Source organism: Triticum urartu, chromosome 5, assembly GCF_003073215.2.
Source record: "Triticum urartu cultivar G1812 chromosome 5, Tu2.1, whole genome shotgun sequence".
NCBI classification, from domain to species: Eukaryota; Viridiplantae; Streptophyta; class Magnoliopsida; order Poales; family Poaceae; genus Triticum; species Triticum urartu.
This window is the reverse complement of record NC_053026.1, coordinates 23,590,103-23,606,129: the sequence shown is the minus strand read 5'-3', so window position 1 is coordinate 23,606,129 and position 16,027 is coordinate 23,590,103. Positions and strand designations below refer to the sequence as shown.

Below are 16,027 nucleotides of genomic sequence, written 5' to 3'. Positions count from 1 at the left end.
GCGGCGGGGATATTTATGCATGCGACTGTGCAGGTGGGGAAGGAGCAAAACCATGGGCTCGGCGACGATGGATCCACGGCGCGGGAGAGACCGCCAGCAGCCAGCGAGCGAATCCAGGGACGGCTCGACGCCTTACGGTGGACGCCTGTTTCGGACGGACCGGTGCAGAAGGAAACCAACTGCGCCGGGACCAAACTAGGAGTAGCATGGAGGATTCCGGTGTCCCTCCCTATGACGGTACTGCTACGTAACGGTCAAACATCCACCACGCGGTACCATGAATCGTGCAGCTGAAGGTCCACATCAGTTGTATATCTACCAACCCACCTATAGCGAACCAACTTATAGTTCTATGATTAGATGAAGAGTGGTATCCACTATCCATCAGAGTTCAAGTCTCACACTTATATTGATGCATGCTTTTTTCTGGGTTTATTTCAGGCCTTCCGACGATGTGCTTTCAGTGAGAGGGAACGTTCTCGTCGACTATGAATGTGTCTGTGGCGACTTCGACTTTGTCAATCTCAAAATCTAAAGGCATGATCTTTAGAAAAAGATCAGTATTTGATATGTTCTATCCGTGTTTAAATTTTGATGCCCCAATCAATTTAAATAATTAAAGTAAATTTCAAAAAAATTGGATTCATGTAATTTTCCTTGAAGTAAGTGAAACAATAATTTTTTTTTCATATGCATTCAAGGTGAAATAAAAATGACAAAATAGCATGTTCAGTGTCACATATAAATTGATATGGTTTTGATGAATGATATCGGCATTGTTGTGTTAGTGACACTGATATTTTGGTTATTGAAATGGATATGATTGTTGTTATTGAAATGGATAATTAACATTTGTTGCCATTGAAATGCTCATTTAAAAAATTCAGCCTTTTGACATCATTGAATGTCTATTTTGAAATGAGTTAATTTTGTTTTTAAATTGAGTGAGATCTTTTTGCAAAAAAATAGTGCACTCGATTTTTTGAAATCAATGAAATTCATTTGTTAAAATGAGTGAAATCACTTTTTTGAAATAGTTGAAAATTCAAAATCACCTTTTAAATGGAAATTAGAAGGTAAATTCTCAACATCTTCAGCTTTAATACATTTTTTCCTTAGCATATTTCTTGGCTTCTTTCATATCTTCTAGACTTAGAAAACACATGCATCTCTTCTTAGAGTAGGTGCTGGTGGAGGCTCGGTAACATTCCAATATCATTATAATTATTATAATCATCATGATTATTTGTTATATTAGCCAATAATCCATTAGCTTCATCGAATGTGCTTTCACTAAGAACTCTCCCTGCACAGCTATCTAGGTGTGTCCTAGATTCAAGGGTTATAGTGCTATAGAATATATCAACCAACCCGTTTTTCTTGATAGGATAAATAGGAGCATTCCTTTCCAACTCACAAAACCTCACCTAAGCTTGCGGGGGACTCTCTTCCTCAATTTGGATAAAGTTATAAATATCCTAAAAACTAAGTGTCTCATATGCAAAGATAAATATATATCCATAAAAGCACTAAGAAATTCTTACAAACTAGTAATGCTTCAAGTCATCATGTTATTATACCAAGCTTTAGCACTATCTTTAAGTGAAAAGGGAAAAGGTAACTTGGGTTCATATCTTTCTTGGAAAAAATATTAGCAATAGAAATCATCTTACAGAAATGATCAAGAGCGTTTCCATTTTTATAACTTGGAAAGCATCGGATTCAACCAAAGTAATTATTTCTGGATCAACAAAGAATTATAAACATCATTTTTAATGTATATAGGAGAAGCACAAAAAATCATCTTCAAGTAAAAACATGTCTCCTAAAGACCCACTATAAAATAGTTCAAAACCAGCATCAATACCATCCTTGAGAATTACTGTAATAAAGACTACCAAAATTTTCATCAAGTTCAATGGGTGTCCTATCAGAAATTACTAGACTAGGTATAGTTCTCATAAAAGGTGTAGTAGGTGATTCATCAAGATTATAAGAATTTTCAAGTTCTTTATCTTTTGCAATATGAACATCTAAAAATTATCCAAGTGGAACAGTATCATCAAGTGAAGAAGCAGCATTATCACCAATTTCATGAGAGGCAATATCAACTACATGTGATGTTTTATATTGTGTGTCATGTGTATCTGAAGCTGGTTATGGTTTGGTGGAGTCACAATTTGACTTAAATTAGTCGGTGAATCAAGAGCAGCAATAGTACATAAGTTTGTCGAAAATTCACAAGAGTGTTCGTCCTCGCCTGTGTTAGAATTGTGTCGAATATTATTGTACAAGTTAGGTTACAGTTGGACTTGGACTCGTACGGTGTGTAGACAGGATATGGAGTCGTGTCCAAGTAGGACACTTGTATCCTAGGCCTCTCATATATATCGGGGGTAGACACACGATGTAACCTATGCCAACATAATAGCACGGGTACGCGGGGGAGCCGGCGGCGTGTGCCGGCGCCCGGGCGGCCGGGGTGCGGTATTGTAACGGTGTCACGGGGAGGAGCGCCCGTAGTCAAGCCCCGGGGATGTAGCCATATCGGTGAACCTCGTTAACAAATCTCGGTGTCGTGCCTCGTGTGATTGCTTGGTCCTCGGTAGATCGACGGAGTGCCTCGGATTATTCTAACAAGTGGTATCATGAGCAAGGTTCGAAGAGACCGTGGAAGTTGATCTAAAGGATCTGCCGCGGAGATCGGAAGTTGATCGGCGTGTGGCCGAGAGATTGAAAGTTGCGGCCACGGTGGATAGCAACTGGTTTGATCGAATCGGTGACATGATCAACCAATCTGCGTGGATTGGCAGCAAGGCAATCGGAGAAGCACATAGATGCGTCAGCGTGGAACTAGTAGGATTTTGATCGGACTGGAGGCTCGGGCGGCGTGTACTACATGGGAACGGCGTCTCGTGAGCGATGGATTGATCGTGGCAACGACGGAACGTACAGCAGCCGAGTTCTCGGCGAGATCGTATCGAGAGAGCAGCAGCGTGCAGATGACTAGGGCAGGCGGCCCGGTCCGAGGCGCAAGGCCCAGCGGTGCTAGGCAGGCCCAAGGCCGTGGTGGCATAGCAGCTGGGCGCTGGCAGCAGCCGAGGCGCGCGGGCAAAGGCCCATGTCAGGGTGGAACGCAGCTGGAGCCTGGAGCGCTAGCGATCGAGTCACAAGCTAGGTGAGCTACCGTGCGTGGAATATGCATGCGTGGGCGTGGCTGATGCTGGAAGTGCAAAGGCATGAGAGATTTGTTAAGGAAAAAGATCGATTCCCTGGAGAGGTGTTGCGGTGTATTGGTACAGGATTCGTTTGGTACCATGTTGATCTCAAGTGTGGAGAAGAATAGAACTAGAAAATGAGTCAAAGAAGTTGTGTTACGGGTGTGGAGCTGAGCTAGTTGAGTGGTTCCTACACGTGCACGGAGACTACAGGGACTGTTTTTGAGGCTCTTTTCTTGTATGCTAAGGAGATGATGTCATGGCAGCAGCATTGTTGTTCGGTACAGCAATCAAATGGGAGTCGAGGATGGCGACGTGCGTATAAGGCTTGGAGGAGTCTGGAGCACGCCGTGACAGGATCATGCAAACACAGGGTGTCAAGGCAATGCACAGATGTGCGAGGCGGACACGACATAGGGTGGAGCATGTTTGCAGTCGGATAATTTCGGCTGGGTCAGACTGGACTGTCTGACGGATCGACGGGGATGTCGGTCAAAGTAGAAGATGGCGGTGATTTCAGCGACGACGACATAGGAGCGTGATGCTGATGGTGGCCGACTTCTGGGGCGTGGAAACATGTGGTGCAGGCTTGAGGGCTTGTGCGGCTTCGACAGACTATTGCGTAGGGTTGACTCAAGACGGTGCACATGAGAGTTTGGAGTCGACAGGGCGCGGAAGGGTGGCACGTACAACCACCATGGAGTCATGTTGAAGGTGGAGCTGGAGTCTGACGGATGGCTACACTCTGTGCTGATGGAGGGGCTACGGCGTAAGTTAACGGAGAGTCGAAGCCTATTTCAGCGGGTAAAGCGAGAGACACGTGGATCGGATTGGGTACCAGTGGTCTGATGGAGACGTGATACTCGGCATCGGTCGGCGATGATCGATGGTTCTCTGCAGTGGGGGTTGAGGGAGTGTGGGCTAGCTACGCGGGAGACTCGACCAGGACAGCAGAGGCTCGACGCGGTGATAGCGGCGAGGCGTGCGGTAAGCACGGGACACAGTGACAGGCCAAGGCACTGGTGGTCAGACATATGGTCAGATAAATTGTGCAGAGGGTGCTGAAGCAGTGTTGACGAGTACCAGATTCAAGTTGGTGACTGGTCTATCGGTGCCGGTTGATGGACAGGAGTTGACCATGGAGAATCTGAGAAAGTGGCGGAAAGTCTGAAATTGTCAAAAGCACAGAGAGTACATGGCCGTATATTCTGTGGTGTTCAGTGCACATGGCAAAGTGCGGGTGAAAAGTACAGAAGGAGGTGGAGTGCTATAGCTATGGGACATGTTAGAGACTATCCGGAAAAAGGATGAGATAACTGCAAATTTGACTCAGGGTGACACAGGGCGACGGTGAAATTCTTTCAAGTTTCAGAAAAGCGGTCAAGAAAGGAGCGGTGACGTTGAGTTCAGATAACTCTTATATGTAGCGTCCAATATGTGAGTTGTTCATTTTCACGCAGACAGTGGTCGGTGTGTGATTGTGTTGAACGGACACTCCGAAAGTTGGGAGCACAAAGTAGAGTAATGAGAAACTTGATTTTTGCTCGAGTGTTGACTGTGAAGAAGACGAGAAGGGGCAACAGTTGCAGGTGGAGTCACATGGAGTCTGGGAGTAGCAGCGGTGCTCATGGCGTATCTCAAGTCCAATGTACAAGGAGTTTGATGCATGGATGAATTCAAGCTGGTGAAGAATATTCGCCAAGGTGGAGTTTGTTAGAATTGTGTCGAATATTATTGTACAAGTTAGGTTACAGTTGGATTTGGACTCGTACGGTGTGTAGACAGGATATGGAGTCGTGTCCAAGTAGGACACTTGTATCCTAGGCCTTTCATATATATCGGGGGTAGACACACGATGTAACCTATGCCAACATAATAGCACGGGTACGCGGGGAGCCGGCGGCGTGGGTGCGGTATTGTAACGGTGTCACGGGGAGGAGCGCCTGTAGTCAAGCCCCGGGGATGTAGCCATATCGGTGAACCTCGTTAACAAATTTCGGTGTTGTGCCTCGTGTGATTATTTGGTCCTCGGTAGATCGACGGAGTGCCTCGGATTATTCTAACAGCCTGCTCACGGTACCATGTACAGTCCTTTTCTGGTAGACCCTACAAAATTACCTTAGTGGGCCAGAGGTCGATTTAATGTTGCATTGAGTTACCCAGCACGGCCTCCGTAACGTCGTTTGCGTGATGCTGGCACAGGCGGCCAACTCCGTCTTGTGCCCACGGCCCAGTTCAAGCGTATGCTGCCTTTGCAAGTACGTGAGCATTTTTCTCGAATTCTTGAACATGATGTGAGCATACTTCCTTTGCAATATGTTCAAGCAATACCTGAGTATTTTTCTCGAATGGTTGAACATATTTTTCATTTGCAAACTTTTTTGAATTGGTGAATAATATTACAATTCGCAAAACATTATTTTTGGATGCATGAACAATTTTATTGAATACGTGAACATATTTTGCATTCGCAAACTTTTTAAAATTTGCTTCCAACATACTCGAATTGGTAAGCATTTTCTGTAGTCGTGAACATTTTCTTCAATCCACGAACATTTCTTGAAGATGTTAACATTTTTTATTTTGCAAATTTTTTTTAAATATGTGAAAATTTTCTGAATTTGCGAGGATTTTTTTAATCCGCTGTGAACATTTTTTGAATTCACTGTGAACAATTATCAAATTTGTGAATGTTTTTCAAAATTTTCTGCAAACATATTTCCAATTCTCAAACATTTTTTAATTCATGAACAATATTCAAATTCGGGAACACTTTTTTGAATACAATAACATTTTTCTAGGATACTTGAACATATTTTGAATTCATGAACAGTTTTTGAATCGCCAAAAGCTTATTTCATATTCGCGGACATTATTTGAATTCAATGCGAACATATTTCGGATTCACATATATTTTTTGAATCTGTGAACAATGTTTGAATACGTGAACAATTTTTTTGAATATATGAAAATTTTCATGAATTTCTGAACACTTAAACATTTCTGAATTCATGAACTATAGTCAAATTCACGAACATTTTTTTGAATACTTAAACATTTTCCTACAATATTTGAGCATATTTTGAATTTGTGAACATTTCTTGAATTTACCGTGAACAGATTTCATATTCATGGACATTTTTTAAATCACGAACATTGTTTGAATTCACCTCGAACATATTTTGAATTCACAAATATTTTTTGAATCTGCGAACAATTTTCAAATGTGTGATCAATTTCTTCAAATACATGAACCTATTTGAATTCATGAACATTTTTTCCGATTCACAAACATTTTTATTAAACTATGAACATTTTTGGGAAATTCATGAAGAGTTCTTTATTTGCACTAACTTTTTCAAAATTTAAAACATGATTACCATTGTTTTTCTTGCATGAGGCAGCACCGCCCTCTGCGAGATACAAGCAAGTCAAGCTTCTGGGCTACCCAAACAGTCGAACAATTGTTAACATTGAATGACTGCTGTCATGGTCCACATGTAGACGGGAACATCATGCAAACCGATTTGTCTGAAAAGCCGTTAAACCTAATTGGGTTGCACCTAAAAAGTACTACAATCTTTAGAAATAATGGCGGAGCTTCATGGAGCCAAAGGGGGCCATGACCCCCCTCCCCTACTCTAGGAAAACTACTCCGAATTATTAGGTCTGAATAACAGTTATTTCTTAGAGTTCGTGCACAACTTATTTTCTTCATCCCCATAACTCTGATTAGTCCCTTCAAGAATCTTCATCGCCACTGTCTAGAAACATGCACAACCAGTATCGGCGGTAGAAAAGAGTAGCTTCTGAGGCAGCCTTTGAGGCACTGTAGCACTACATTACCGCTACAGTACTCAAAGGAAATGCATCTCACGCCTCAGAGCATCTCCAATAGCACGTCTAAGCGGACGTGTATACCCGTTTTATATGATATGGCCAAAAAACTGGCGTCCAGCAGCTCGTCTAAACGGACGTGCAAATTTACACATCGTCCAAATCAGCCTCGACAACGTCCACAGGTAGACGATGTGAAGGCGTCGTCCAAAGCGCAACTGAAGGCCAGGTTCCTCCTTCCCGCCGAGACCAGGAAGAGGCGCGCAACCATCGTCAGGTCGCTGCCGTACCGCACCACCCTATCCGAGCCGAGGTATGCCCTTTTTGTTACCGGAGACAGAGAAGAAGGAGGGGAGGGGATCCCGCTGGGTCGGGTTGGATCCACCAGCTGCTGTCGGGCTGGATCCAGCCGCCGCCGCCCTCGGGGATGGCCGCCGCCGCCACGCTCGGGGAGGGCCGCCGCCGCCGCGCTCGGGGAGGGCCGCCGCCGCCGCGCTCGGGGAGGGCCGCCGCCACCGCGCTCGGGGTCGCGGGGAGCACGGGGCTGGCTTTCTCTGGCTGGACTGCGATGGCCTTTGGGTCTCTGTCGCTAGATATGTTCAGGGTAGTTAACTGAATATGTTCAGTTATACTAATGTTGCTACTGCTATTTATATAGAGAATTTTCTTTGATATTGATGCTGCTAGGTAGGCTATATGATGTGGTGCTATATGAAACTTGTGTCAAATTTTGCGCAGATGGAAGGCGACGAGAGTTTCCTGGGCATGTTGAACTTTGGTGTCTCAACACAAGTGCCGGATAGTCCAGTTGGAGAGCAAGAGTCGCCCATGCTGCCAACTCAAGAAACATCTACAACTGTGAAAGGAAAATCCACCAAGGGGAAGAATTGGTCTATGGAAGAGGATGATCTGTTGGTGGCAGCATGGGTGCACACTAGTTTGGATGCTTTGATAGGAACAGATCAAACATCAAATTCTTATTGGGGTAGGATTTATGATTACTACAGCACGCGCAAGAAAGTGTCATGGCCGGTGCGTGTTCAAAATGCACTCAACTGTTGTTCGACCACTATTAATGAACAAGTGAGCAAGTTTTGCGGATACTATCAGCAAATACTTAATAGAAACCAAAGCGGAGTGACTATTGCTCAGCAGGTATGCTCCATCTTTTTAATTCGGTTCTCTGTATATTCATGTGTTTGGTTCAAGTATAATAGGCCATTTATTTGTGCAGCAAGCCCAGGCACTTGTTCTATACCCGTCCAAAGATCCTAAAAAGAGGCCATTTACATTAATGCATTGTTGGTTAGTGTTGGAAAAGCATCCTAAGTGGGAGAATCGTGTGATTTCGAAGGGGCCTCAGAAAAAGCAGAAGAAGACCTCGGATGCAAGTCCAGGTACGACTTCTAATGACGAAGACTTCGAGAGATGCACTGATGCTCTTGAAACAGAGACAAGACCTGATGGTAATAAGCGGGAGAAAACCCGTTTACAAAAAGCTAAAGCTTCTGCTTCTGATGCTTTTAGTCCCAAGTTATCATTAGAAAATGTGTGGGCACAAAAGTTAGAGAAGGCTGAGGTCAAAGAGGCCACAAAGAATGCTCGTTATGAGCGAGCGTTTGAATTGCAAGAGAAGCAGATTGCATTGCAGGAGAGGCAGATGCTAAACCAAGAGAGGGAGATGTCATACAAGCAATTTGAGTTAGAAGAGAAGATCATGTCCATGGACACTACTGTTATGATTGGGGCTCAACAAGAATACTACATGAACAAGCAGAATGAGATCGCCGCTCGCCGGTTCAACACATCGGGTTGAACCATTTGTCAGGTCTGCTAGTATTTGTCGTGTGAACTATTTTCATATCTGAAACTATTTTTCATATCTGAAATATTTGTTGTGTGTGAAAACATTGCATTATGGCATAACTGAAATAGTACATCATTACAACCGCGTACAGGATTGAAAACACTACATTATTACAACTACGTCCATAATCATTCGTCTCCAAACTTTTGCCAGATGTGCTCAACTAGATCATCTTGGAGCTGAGAGTGAAATGCTCTGTTTGTGATCCGTTGATGCATTTGAATAAACACACTCAGTTTTTCCGCATGAGTATGAGATGGGGTCACCTTTACTCCCATAGAGTCATAGATGTAGTCATGTGGACCGCTGTCTCGCTCATCTTCGACTATCATATTGTTCATTATGATGCAAGCTTTCATGAGATCACCAATTTCTTTACGTTTCCAACCTTTTGCTGGTCCTCGAACAATGGCAAAACGGGATTGCAGAACTCCAAATGCTCTCTCCACATCCTTTCTGGCCCCCTCTTGTCTTTTGGCAAAACGTTTCTTCTTTCTGCCTTCTGGAGCTGGTATGGTCTTCATAAATGTTGCCCATGGTGGATATATACCATCTGCAAGGTAATACCCCATTGTGTACGGATGACCATTGATGGTATAATTCACTTTTGGAGCTTCACCTTCAGATAGCTTTGCAAACACAGGTGAACGTTGAAGCACATTTATGTCATTGAGAGACCCTGGTAAACCAAAGAATGCATGCCAAATCCAAAGATCCTTTGAAGCAACTGCCTCCAGAATCATTGTTGGCTTGTTCACATGACCTTTAAACATGCCATGCCATTTTTTAGGACAATTTTTCCAAGTCCAATGCATGCAATCTATAGACCCTAACATACCAGGAAAACCTCTTTGCTCCCCTATTGCAAGCAATCTAGCAGTATCTTCTTCATTTGGAGATCTCAGACGATATTGGTCCCCAAATATTTCACAAATAGCTATCACAAACTTTTTGCAAGATGCTAGATTTGTAGATTCTCCAGACCGACAATACTCATCCGCGGCATCAGCCGCATATCCGTAAGTTAGCAGTCGCATTGCCGCTCTCATCTTCTGCAGAGGATATAACCCAAGAACTCCAGCAGAATTTCTTTTTTGCTTAAAATAACTATCATGCTCAAGTACTGCTTCAGCTATGCGATTAAACAAATTACAGGACATTCTATACCTGTGCGGAAAAACAAATATGAGATATGAAGATGAAAAATAGGCAGACAGGGAATAATGTAGTAATACTAACCTTCGGCGAAAATAACTTTCAGGAAAAGTGGGATTTTCTTTGAAGTAGTCGCTCCACAGTAGAACAAATTCGGCATCTCTTCCGCGATGCAAAAATTGTCGTCCCAGCGTGGAACCGCCATGACGTCGAGCATTTGCCTCCTCTTCCTCCTCGCGCTCTGCAAATGCTGCAAGAATTAGTTCGTCGTCGTCCGATAAAGACGACGACGACGAATTCATGAGCATATCCAAAACGAATCCTGTTTCACTCATTGTGTTGTAGCACAAGATGGAAAGATATTTGAGAGAGGAGAGGGGTGGTATATATAGGCCAGCAATAGAGCCGTTGGAATAGAGCTGTTGTAATAAAGCTGTTGGAAAGGTAGCCATTGGAAATATAGCCGTTTGGAAAGTGCCCATTAAAAAAATAGCAGTTGACACTGCAATAATAAATCGTTGAATTATTGTTAAGATGGTAGTTGAATTGGTAGTTATAAATTAATATTAAAATATATAAGAGAAAATGTAGACGTTCTATATATATACACGTTCTACTGTAAAACTGGATGTGTATATGAGGAAATTTTTTTAAATCATTATCTATATAGATATATAGACGTCCAAATTTACACATGGTATTAGAGATGCTCTCAGGCAGCGCCCGGGCTGCCTAGGATCTGGCTCCGCCACTATGCACAGAGAATATGAGATGCCACTAAACTTTCACAATAAATAGCATGTTGTACCAACGAAACGTATGCATGTTCTACCGTCTTACATATTAAACGGCATTGTCTCGGTATGCTACTGTTTGCTGCTGGTATCCCTCTGTGATTTCTACGCCCACACTTTATACATGTGCCCATGCGTGATTGTTCCATTGGTCCACCTAGCAGGAGCAAGCGAGCTCGTCCACTCTATTGCCACTCTCATAAATTTGTGCCTTTTCTTATAGTGGATGGAACAATATTGGGTTTGCCATCTTGGATGTCTACCATACAACAATAAAACGAAGCCTTTAGTCTTAAATAAATTGAGGTAGGTTAGAGGTGAAACCCATAAGATCTCGTGACCAACTTATAGTTCTGACACATGGATAGCAAGCTTCTACGCATCCATGTTCATAGCTAGTTCTTTGGTGATACTCCAGTCTTTTAGATCTTTCTTTACGGACTCGTCCCATGCCAAATTCGGTCTACCCCGACCTCTTTTGACATTACCCGCACGCTTTAGCTATTCGTTGTGCACTGGAGCTTCTGAAGGCTTGCGTTGAATATGCCCAAACCATCTCAGATGGTGTTGGACAAGCTTCTCTTCAATTGGTGTACCCCAACTTTATGTCGTATATCATCATTCTGGACTCGATACTTCCTCGTGTGGCACACATCCATCTCAACATACGCATCTCTGTCGCACCTAAGTGTTGAGCATGTCATCTTTTAGTCGGTTAACACTCAGCGCCGTACAACATTACGGGTTGAACCGCCATTCTGTAGAACTTGCCTTTTAGTTTTTGTGGCATTCTCTTGTCACATAGAATGCTAAAAGTTTGGCACCCCTTCATCCATCTGGCTTTGATGCAATGATTCATATCTTCATCAATACCTCCATTCTTCTGCAACATTGACCCTAAATGTCGAAAGGTGTCCTTCTGAGGCACCACCTGCTTGGATGTCTATCATATGGATAATAAATTCAGCAATCAAGTAAGCTCTTAATGCACTCATAAATAGAGCTATACTCCCTGACAATAGCACCACAAAAATAATCTTGTTAACGAACGTTGAGTTTTGGCTCTAGGGAGGGTATGCTCCATGGTGAACAGTAGACTAAAAACTAACAAGAAATAAATTTAAAAATTTTGATTTTTTTTGTAGATGTTCATGTTAGCAACAAGCATGCTTGCCAATTTTTATGCGGAGCAGGATAGTAGTGCTTCACCAGTGAAAAAAAAAACAAAATTAAGTGTACCATTTGAAGGTAACATTTGTTGTTTGACTTGTTTTTCTTTATGAGGTCAACATGATTAACCTACCCCCCCCCCCCCCCTCCAAAAAATGCAGATATCATTTGGGTGTGACAATAAACACATCTTTTTTTTTCAATTTCTTTTTACCTTGGCTAAATACATTTGTGGTGTGCAGGAACATATACTCCCTAGAGCCAAAAATAATATCAGCATGGTAACCCACATGATTCTCAGCTGAATATCTCTTATTCCTAGAAAATAAATAAATATATAAAATAATATTTTAATGTATTTTTTAACACGGTACAGACGCAAGCGCTTATATACACGCGCATATACTCACCCCTATGAACGCACACACGCACACCCTATTCCTATGAGCATCTCCGAAAGACTGAACCGGCATATCATCTTGAAATTTACGAAGTCACTGTTTGTTACCGTTTTAGCATCACCTCGAGTAGTTTTTTTCTACGGCATGCCAATTTTAGGGAACATTTAGTCTTGTCTTCTTCATGTAGGCGAATTGATTATGGCCCATAGCTTTGAAATGTACGCGAGATTCAGCCCACTTGAATTTGGGCTGCATTGTCTTGTTAGTTTCCAAAGGGAAAATTATATTAACTCCTTGAGTATCCCCTCAAGAAAAAAGGGTAGAGAGACTCGTAGCCCTTCGGTTTAATCTTTTCTTTTTAGAAAAAGAGGAGGACCCCGGCCTCTACATCTGGACGATGCATATAGTCATTTTATTAACTAGTACAAATGCCCATGCGTTGCACCGGGCGGATAAATGGGCATAACCTGCTGCATGTGTCATTATGCATCAATTTTTATATCCATTTTTAATAAATGTTGATAATATGGTTAAACGTGGGAATTTCCTTATTTTTAATAAAAGTTGACATTTTAGCAAAAAAAAGCATGTGCGTTGCAACGGTATGAAATAAATTTTAGGGTTTGCGTGATATTTTAGAGTTTATCTATCATGGTGAAATATCGAGCTCTATCTCTCAATCTGTTAGATTCTTCCTCGTCTTATCATGAATTCATATTTTTAGTTGACCACTTCAAAGATAAGATGACCATTAGATAGTAAAGAGTTTACAATACTTGATGCTCTTTTGTTGATACACGACCACCACTGGCGGAGCAACATGCATCCCTGCAGGTGTCGTCGCCCCCCAGACTGGGCAAAAATAGTGAAGAAATTCTTTATAGAGATTTATGGATTGAAAAAATAGAGATTTTGCACCCCCTAGAAATTGTTTTTTCTCTTTGCCCCCCCCCTCCCCCCGAGTCTTCCTGGTCTAGCTCCGCCACTGATGACCACCAACAGTAGGAGCACGCCGACTGCGCCAACATGGTTGCTTCCCTTGACACCAACATCAGGGCTCGAACAGGATCAGGATAGGGCATGCAGAGTTGCGGGTGAGATGATATGAGGGAGGGGAGTAGCCACATGCATAGAGGTGGTGCACGGAAGGACTAAGACATGATCGGCATAGCCATGACCACATCTCTCTCTCTCTCTCTCGCCGGCGTGAGAGTCGAAATAGGACACAACCCCTCCTCCAAACCCAGTTCAAGCAGGATGCACCGTTGCCGTACCCTCTCAACTCTTTGTTCGTCCCTCATCTCTATCTCATCAACGGCATCAGGAACATCAAGACTCGAGGAATATATTGATGATCAGGTAGTCCATAGGTGAGCCCGAAATATCTTTTCCCCTAAGAAATAGTATTTATTTTCAATATTTTTTTAAACAAATCTATCAGGAACATCAAGACTCGAGGAATATATTGATGATCAGGTAGTCCATAGGTGAGCCCGAAATATCTTTTCCCCTAAGAAATAGTATTTATTTTCAATATTTTTTTAAACAAATCTTTCCAATATTTCAGTCACACATCTTTTAAGTACTGTAACTACTAATGTATTCATAATTAAGATTAAGATATGGCAGGCTTAAACAGCAGTCAAGTAAATTGTACTATGCTAGCAGAGATCTACATCTAGCTCTACGCAGAAAAAGCAGAGACCGACACCTAGCTTTACGCAGAAAAGCAGAAGAAAAACATCACATCGTTTACAAAAAGCAGTAGCAACAAGCACTCAATCCCACCGACAATTCCTTTTTCACCACTCAATTCTCATCTTCTCCACATCCATCACACCCAGCGCCACTTCTCCATGCCAGGAGCCCATACACAGCCCAGCCGCGCTGCAACAACGCCGCCGCCCGTACGCCGCCTCCCGCACCAACCGCGCCCGAGCAAGGAACTCCCCTCGACCCCCGGCGCCTGCAGCCCCTCCTCGCCTCCCCCCGTCCAGTCCGGCGACCGGCGCCATGGCCGGCTACCCACCCCCCCTGCAACTCCGGCCCGCTGCTCCGCTAACCTTCCCCCTCTCCATTCCCTTCCCTAACTCCCTCCCTCTGGATCTCTCCCTCACCTCTCACCCCGCGTATCTTTACGCTCAAGCTCCCGCCGTTGTTCAGCGGCAGATCCGCGCCGCCCCGCCTTCTCCGACCGTGTCGGGAGCCGTCGTCGGCTCGTCGCTGCCTGCTTCGTCTGGGCATGGAGACGACGAACACGAGGATCACCCGCGACGTCCAGCGCCAAGTGCAGCTCGATAGAGACCCTCTCTGCGCCACTGCGCACCGGTCCCGCTGCCCCCGTCACCCCAGCCATCCACCGGAGAGAGAGGGGCTCCCCACCACCACCCAGCGCAACTCCTCCACTTCTCCATCTAGCGCCCACGGCTCTGTTCCGCTTCCCTGAGGCAAGTCCGCGCCGGTGATGCATTGGCCTTGATGGAGGCTCGTTTTATCTGATCTCTCTCTTATTCTCTTGATCAGCCATCTCTGCTTTGTTATCTGGCTTGTTGATTGTCTACTTTCGAACATATATAAATTTGTAGGATTCAATACAAAGCTGCGAGGTGGGACTAATAGTCAATTTAAAGACTGCTGATGTGGGGAAGGACTGATGCATCGGCGGGCGGGTGGGTTATTTCGTTTTTTCTCTCGTCAATACCGGTTGGAGTTGACTTATTATTGTACTGCGGGTTGAATACCCAAAATCGCGGGGGCTTTTATGCAAAAATGCCAATGACGTACCACTTGTTCACATAAGACATTACAAAATCATACAACAGTAATACTAAAACCACCGTCTAGGCAACATTTGTCGCTACTCCTAATCAGTTGATGAAAGGGCGCTGATACTCTGGGCCTAATACCAAACTGACCTCGCATCCAAACCTAACATCTAAGACCTGAGGTCCCAACCAGGACGCCTGTCAAGTATGGTGTACCCATTAGTCCGGCGCACTACTCAACCAGGACGCCTGTCGGGTATGAGGCCGCCGCAGCCACCTACTACCGATCCATCTTTAGTGTTGTATTGCTGCATCTACCTCGCCCGGTCTCGCTGCCGTCGACGCCACCATGACGCCAGACAGCTCCACCGCCCTGCGCTCGTCCATCCAGCCGCATCCGTCATCGATATGCAGCTGCACCATGCCGCCAAAACTCGTCGTCATCTATGCGGTAGATACAACGCCGCACCACCTGGCAACCTCCACACTGTCGCCACTGCTGGAGGTACTCGGAGCCCACCATCCACAGCATCTCTCCCCCGAACAGCAAGTCCTCCCAAGACAGCGCCTGCATGGAGGATACGACGCACGGGACGTCGCCGCCGCCCAATCCAGACTGAATTTTGCACTTTCGTCCGGGAGGGGTTCGGAGGTGGATAGGAGAGACCTCGGCTTCACCTCCACGGAGGGTAACGGCGTCGAGTGACGTCGCCGATGCCGAGCCGGCCTAGCCGACCAAAGTTTCCTTCGGTCCCCATCCTATGCCACCAAACCTCCATCTGCTCCGGATCCAGCAACGAGCCACGATCCAAAACCTGCG

The 16,027-nt window shown here is 44.4% G+C and overlaps 1 protein-coding gene across 1 annotated transcript; it reads right to left on the bottom strand.

Moving 5' to 3' along the window:
* Window positions 1-8,946: 8,946 nt before the first annotated feature.
* LOC125555489 lies at window positions 8,947-10,499 on the bottom strand. The gene is made up of 2 exons (XM_048718425.1): window positions 10,162-10,499; window positions 8,947-10,089 (listed from the first exon to the last, which is right to left on the bottom strand). Exons 1-2 carry the CDS (start codon window positions 10,410-10,412, stop codon window positions 9,051-9,053), a joined length of 1,290 nt encoding a protein of 429 aa, XP_048574382.1. The 5' UTR covers window positions 10,413-10,499; the 3' UTR covers window positions 8,947-9,050.
* Between the last annotated feature and the right edge of the window lie 5,528 nt (window positions 10,500-16,027).